The sequence below is a fragment of the Mytilus edulis genome, chromosome 2 (genome assembly GCF_963676685.1).
Source record: "Mytilus edulis chromosome 2, xbMytEdul2.2, whole genome shotgun sequence".
NCBI classification, from domain to species: Eukaryota; Metazoa; Mollusca; class Bivalvia; order Mytilida; family Mytilidae; genus Mytilus; species Mytilus edulis.
The window spans coordinates 43,895,222-43,902,870 of record NC_092345.1 but is presented as its reverse complement, the minus strand read 5'-3'; the positions used below and the strand labels follow the sequence as shown (position 1 = coordinate 43,902,870).

At 31.5% G+C, this 7,649-nt stretch overlaps 1 protein-coding gene across 1 annotated transcript; it reads right to left on the bottom strand.

Moving 5' to 3' along the window:
* Positions 1 to 1,105: 1,105 nt before the first annotated feature.
* LOC139510859 (ankyrin repeat domain-containing protein 34B-like) lies at positions 1,106 to 1,633 on the bottom strand. The gene has a single exon (XM_071297399.1). The coding sequence runs from the start codon at positions 1,631 to 1,633 to the stop codon at positions 1,106 to 1,108; it is 528 nt and encodes a 175-aa protein (XP_071153500.1).
* Positions 1,634 to 7,649: the final 6,016 nt, after the last annotated feature.

Genomic DNA, 7,649 nt, shown 5'->3' with positions numbered 1-7,649 from the left:
AATTGGGCCTAAAGCGTGGCTATATACCTCTCCACATCATACAAAGCTTGTAAACATATGAGATGAATTATAATTAACCTTTTTTTCTGATCATCTATTCAGTTCTTAATCTAATTGTACCGCTATTAAAGAAAGTAAAGTGAACTTTATAAGCAGGACCCGTTTAACTTGTAATTCCCGACAAACTTTTTATATTAAAGCTTTTCGGATCCAAATGGGGAACATTGCATTTTATTGTGTTTTATGTCAATTGGTCTCTGGTATAGAGAGTTGTCTCATTGGCACTCATCATACCGTTTATATCTTCTCATTTCATATAGACTTCTGCATTACCCAAATACGATGTTTTTTGTTTTTTGTTGCTTACGTTACTTTCAGTGGGAAATATTCCATGCATATTCAGTACAACCAAACAATAAGAAGTATCCATATTGGTGTGCAAAACAAAAATTGCAAGCGAAATGAAAAAAACTTATCCCAAAAAATCATTAATCGCCATAAAACGTAAAAAATTGACGTTACCATTTGAGACGCAATATCGTGCTTAACGTCTTAGGGTATTATTTTTGAAGCCAACATTGAACAGTTTTTCAGACAAATCAGCCGTTGCCCTCCATCCCAAAAATTTTAAAATCCACAATAAATAAATCGATCATATTTGTGTTTTGTTGACTGTCAGTCTAATTTGTGTCTTCTGTACAATTATTTGTTTGATTGTCTTTTTATTTTAGCCATGGCGTTGTCAGTTTATTTTCAATCTATGAGTTAGACTGTCCCTGTTGTATCTTTCGTCCCTCTTTTACAATTTGTTCATTGTCATATTAGTTAGATTTTACGCGTTTTTCTGTGTATAGTTAGTTTGTCTTACTATGCGAATTGGTATGCATGAAAAATCACAGCATTAGTAAGCTTAATTAAATATTCACTATACTGACTAAAATGTTATGCTTTTAAATTAAAACTGAACATGATAAATATCAATATATTAACTTGTTTATTGTATAAATATTTTAAATACATACCAATAAAAAGTATAATAGTTTTGCATTGTTATCTCTAATTTTGTAGCATAATGAGTCTTTGTACATTTAGCTATTTTTTAATTCTACAAAGAATTTAGAAAATCTCTTGAATCCCATCTATGCAACGAGGGGAAGAAATTCTCTATACTGTTGGTTGCGATGCTATCCCGTCTTATTGGCACATGTGTCTTCTGGATATTGCTATTGTAATCCAAGTAAAAATACGGAGTTTTCCCGTTGATATCAAGTGCAAATGTGTCCGCTCCATGTTCTTCTAAAATCTGTATTGTCTCCTTGTTCCCATTTATACAAGCATAGTGAAGAGCTGTCCTTTGAAACATGTCGCATTCGTTTACTTTTGCTCCGTTTTTTATCAAACATTTTATCAAGCCATATTTTTTTTCAAGATGACAATCGCCTGTTACAGCGTCGCATGCCGCCATTAATGTTGTTACTCCTGATGAAAGTTTTGCAGAAACATTTGCTCCACCCTCCGCTAGTATTCTTGCGAGTTTAAATTTCTTTAACACAATTGCTGCAAATAGTTTGTCTATAATTAACTGTTCCTCTTCTAAACTAGACCTTCGTCTCGCATACATACTTCTTTGCATGGTAGAAAATTTAGCGTATGCTTCCAGTGAATGTTTATATATGTATCTATCCAGATATACACCCACATTGTTGATCCTTCTGTTAATGCTTGTATAAGTACTTTTTTAGATATCCTCCCACATGGATGATATATGATATGTGAAAGTAATACGGATTATTAACTTTATAAGAGACGGTTCTGCAAAAACATGTTTGTGTATTAATGACAATAATCCTAACGCAATTAGAAAAATGTGTTATCACAGCTCAAATATCTGGTGCTACGTTGTTTGTCATCATTCAAATAACAAAAATACATTGATCAAATTTACTAAACACTAGCATAAACCTTAGAAATATATTTACTAATTACTTACAGTGCAAACGACTTGACAATGCTATAACGTAAAACGACCAACAGACACACAAGTATAATAACAACATAGAAAACAAAAGAATGAGTAACACGAAACCAACAAAAGGGCTGGAGCGACATCAGATGCTCTGAATGGATAAATAACATAAACAAAATAAAAGATATAAAAAATTATATATAGTCATGGCCTTCATGAAAAATTCGAGATAATGTTGCAAAGTCCCTCTTCACCGTTACTAGAAATATCAATATTTCTCATATATCTTTACTTATTGCATAATCATTTAAACATGTTTAAAATGTATTACTAATTTCAAATATTATATGACACAATTAATTATTTGAGTTATGGAAATACGTTTGAATAACTAAATAAAACTTGTAAATTCTTATAAATTCTATACAACTTTTGCACTATTTTAAATATCGGGGAATTTCTGAAATCAATTCTTACATAGCTATATAATACAGTTAGATGCTACCTTAGTTTGCTGTTAATACGTATTGAAATGTGCATTGTTATTAAATGTTATATCAGTATTTATTAATTAACTACACTGTTATTGGACTTAATATGATGAAAACTGCCTACGCAATATAAGGTGTAAACTCGGCCAATAAAGACTTTTTTTCTGTATTGGCCGAGTTGACACAAGTACAGGATTTCGGAACGTCTCTAGCTTTTACATCGAAAGTCACGATAAACACAAACTAAAAGTAAACAGTTGTTTTGAAGACGCAGTTTTCGTTTAGTCATCTTAACATGCTGAAAATGATAGTATGGCATACATTTCAGGCTAAAGATGGTCACATTCATTTAAACAGTATGTTGAAAGCAGACAATAGAATTATTTCAGGTTAAGGGAACGAGTAGATTATCACTAAGTACATTTCTTGACGACCTCATAATTAGGGTTGTCAGACATTTTCATTTTTTTTTAGAAATATATCATGTAATACATCAAAATACAGCTTATGAAAAATGCAGATCAATGGTGTTTATTTTAACCAGCTATCACTAAGGGTAAAGAAGATATTCAATTTTGAATATTTTGAAAATCTAAAAGTTTCTCCAAAAAGTTTGTGATTTACAAATGAAAGGAAAATGCACTCAACTTACCAAATATAATTCTATTTTGTACCGTAACTATCATAGAAATGTTAAAATTATTAAAACAATAAACACAAACACACAAACATTACTCATTAGGATGGCAGGACATCTGTCCATTAACAATATTTTAACTATGAATGGTGTTCATCTTGGTTCTTGTATTCCACTTCTTTCTTGCGTTACAGTTTACTTAAAGAACTTAGTATAAGATAGAATAGAACAGTACAAATAATTTTATTCCAAATAAACAGGCCCACAAGGGCAACATGAGATGGAAACAAAGTGAATTAAAGTCATCTTATGTAACAATTATAATGTCCGATCCTCTGATTTCGTCATCCAAATGGTGATAGGTGTATACTGCAGGATATCATCATAGACTACATTGAACCAGTCTGGAAATGACGGGACCTGTAAATATAATATTAAGAATAAGCATTTTATTAAGGTGTGTTTGAGAACATCAAATTAACATGTATAAACATTAAACTAAAACATATATATACATTTTCAAATATATTCAAATTTATATATAAATGGTATATTTAAAGAAAAGATATTTGAAAAAGTGAAGATGGTTATGTAAATAAATGAGAAAAATAAATGAACATGCTTGATGATAAATTTATTTAAATTTACATGCAATTGTTATACAAATAATGTTAATAATGGCTAAAAATTGTAAGTAAATTTTTTTTTAGATTAAAGAACTATTGCATTTCATTTTTTTGCGGTTGAAGTAAATCAAATGTCCTGTGTTCACACCACTACATCTACCTGTGATATAACCTTCCCATTATACCATTTTTCATCTCTATCCAAATAAAACCTGTGCTTTTTTTTTTAGCAACCAAAACATGTTTTTCTGTGTCTGTCAAACTGTCTTTGACAATAGATTGCTTAACAAGATCCTTTAAATTTTGAACTAGTTCTTCAACGCTGAGTTGTTTTCTAGACTTTGATCCATTTTTTGTCTAAGTAACATTAAAAACTGCTTTATCGTCAGCGATTTGGTTAAGAACTTCTTTTCTAAATTTCAGTTGAGCTTTGAAAGCTTCAATTTTCTCATTTTTCTTTTCATAAGATAAAATCATATTGTAAACTTCTGACTCAGATTGCCAAAACCCATGGTGGAGTATTTCAGTTGTAAACTGCTCTTGCTTTCTTATCTTTTTCCGCCTTAAATTTTCTCGCTTCGCAATTTGTTCATTAATCGCAACTCTGCGACTTTCTTCAATTTCTTGTAATAAAGTTAACGGTACCAATTTTCTTGCACCAGATGCGGATTGTAACCTACTTTTGTATTTCTCACGAAGTTTTTTAACACACTTAGAAGCCATTTTCATTAACATTTTTTGTTACTCGCTGTCTTTTTGTTCCAACCAAGATAACGTTTTATTATTCAAGAACATAATGCACGCCTCAGCAGCAAGTGTTGTAGTACTTGGCTTCATTCTAAGAATACAGTTTAATTGTCCAAAGACACTTTCTGCATAACATGATGTTTTGGGGGCAGCTTTAACCTTCTGCTTTATTTCGTCATTCAGATTATGGGGCTTGCCACCAGGAAGATGGTCTTGAAACAATCGTTTGCTCATTTTACAAATTGCAGGTAACAGTACCTGCAACATCATGTACACTGTATCGTCATATATATCAGATTGGAGCAATGCATCAAATATTGAATCTCTTTCAATATAAGTGTCAAGTCCAAAAGGTAGCAATTCCCCACGCATACAGCTTTGTATGTTCTTAGATGAATCATCAAGAAAAAGTATTAATTCTAAATATTTGTCATTCATGTATATTATTGAAAACTTTGGGTTTTCAAGTAATGTCCACAATGGACAGGTTATCAAGTTGCTTACCAATCCTAAAGCTTTTGTCCCAGCTACAAATTCTTTTGTTTTTAAATCAAATAGAATAGATTTAAGTAATCGGTTTTCTGCCCCGTAAGACTCTAAAAACTCTGCCATTTTTGAATGCAGAAAGAAAATTGCAGAAGCATTTTGGAACAATATTATTAAATCTGGAACCTCTGAATGAACGCAGCGGTACACTTTTCATTCTGTGTTCAGTAAGGAATTCTTTAACAAATAATTTAAACTTTCCTTGACATCCACTTTTTTCATCGCCCCCAGATCCCTCGCCAAAAGCCTCGGATGCAGTGCGAACTAACCTTATAGAGCCTGGATTAGTGTCTTTGTATGATTCGTCATTGGTAGGCACATCATCATTAAAAATTCCTTTTTCTAGATCTTTAAGACATGATTTTGAAGTTTCAGCAAAATTTACTAAGGCATGCAACCCACAGAAAAAATTGCATAAATTTTCCATGGAATTTTGTTCATCATCTTTGAAAGAATCCTAATTTTCAATAGCAAGTGTAAGGGTTTCTTTTCGAAAGTCAGATAATAAAGTATTAAATTTCAATTCAGTAGCAGCCCTGTCTGACATTGTTGCAACAATGTTGTTAACAATACTCCTTGATGTGTAGTTATCATCAAGCCAACTAGCATCATCTAAGTCACTAAGTATTTGATTAAATACTTTTAAGGTATCGTTTGCGGATTTCGTTTCAATGTCTCTTAGTCCTAGGACCCAGAACTTATCTTCAGAATCGCATGCCTCATAGCCCATGAACTTTTGTCCAAACTTTGATGTTTCACCCGTCAGTAATGTTGTATGTTTGTCTTTTGCAAAAACGTCTGTTATTTGAGCGTGTGCTAAATACAGGCTTTGCAAATTCATATTTAGAACAGAAGTTCTACATGGTAATTTATTTGGCCTTATATTTATCATTTTCAGAATTGAGTTTATAACCATGGAAACTTTTGATGCACTCACATTGTTCTGCAAAATTTCATAAACACATTGTTTCAATTCAGATGTATACTGCTTTGATTTTGTGTCAAAAACTACAAGTTCCTTTTCATTGTTATGGTCATTCAAGATATCTTGCAAATATTGTAAGCTCTCTTCCAGGTCATGGATTTTTTTCCCTTTATCCTTAAGTTCATTTTCCAAGTAAGCAATTCTATGTTTATTATCTTCACAACAATCAACATTTTTTTCATTCTCTTCATATTTTTTTATTTTGTTTAACGCATATTTTTCTCTTGCTGCTGTTCTTTTCAACTTCAATTTGCAATCATGTACTGTCTTTGACTTAACATTTAAAATTTTCTCAGCATACGCATTTTTGTTTTCCAGACTAACTATTTCACTTTGTAAATTATTTGTTTTTTTCTGTTAAGCAAATGTTTTCTTCCTTTTGTTCTCTTAAAGAACTATTTAAATCTAAATAATCATTGGATGTCAATTTCGGTATGCTTTTGTTAGTATCAGCTTTAGGAAAAGTTAATATATAGTTTTTTTTAAAATGTGTCATGATCTGCTTGTCCAATTTTACGGTTCAATGATTTCTTTAAACTTTTCACAGTGTTAAGAAGTTTTTCAATAGACTTTATGTAAGATTTGTCACATGGTTTTTCAACTACCTGGTCTGATTTGATAAGAAATGTTACAGATTTATTTTTTCCAAATGAATTGTAATAGTCAATGATATCTTTATTTAAGAGTAATGATGTAAAGGTTAGTGAAGACGCCATTAGTTGTCATAAACCTTTAGGGTTTGACACCATGATCAAGCTTTCGCTTTGAAACAAGTCAGCTCATCATTTTCATTTACCCTATGACTAGTTTCGGACAAACTATTCTCAGTAAAAACATTACTTTAATAAAAGGTGTGACGTCAGTTTGTACAACTGGTGATTTTACCAGGCCACCACTTTCAAGTGTTTGTGTATCAGAGTCTACAAAAAGTTTTGTTTGGTCATCTGCCAAAGTATTTTCTAGTATGAAAGAATGGCACATCTTCTTTTAACCTGAGCTTGAATAAGGGACCTACTTTTTTTATATAGGAGGTCTACGTCTGGACTATTTTATTTGTTGCCTTTAAAAGAAATGCAAAGAGAAGTACAACATCTACAGATACCAGATATGAACGAGAGAAGTTATGCAGATGTATACATATGAAATTGACCACACCAATCAAGGCTAATTTGCATGCTTACATTGAGGAGGTGTAAAATAATCCTGTGGTTCTGTAAACCTGACTAAATCTACAATTTATGAACTTTCTTGAATATTTTTATTGTTACTGCTCATGTCGAAATCACCCCCCCCCCCCTTTTCCCATTATAAAAAGTTTTAAAGCAAGAAAATGTGTCAATGAGACAATAGATGCCTCCTTATTATTCAAATGAACATAAACTAAGACTTTAACTTTCACTTTTGTGATCAAGGCCTAAAAAACTGCTCATTTCTAGCACCGCAGGATTTTTTTACAAGGCAGTAGTATTAAATGCTATTTTTATACATGTTAGTGAATATATCTATTTATCGCTATTTTACGAAATTTCTGACTGACGGATAATTTCCCTTCTCAGCTCTGTACAGTGATATTAAAAATTATTGCAAAATTAAATTAAAAACGTAGTCAAAAGTAAAATAGCGATAAACACACTATCATTGGTCATCTCAT

Coding starts and splice junctions, on each gene's coding strand:
- LOC139510859 (XM_071297399.1), bottom strand. CDS start 1,633: ATGCAAAGAAGTATGTATGCGAGACGAAGGTCTAGTTTAGAAGAGGAA.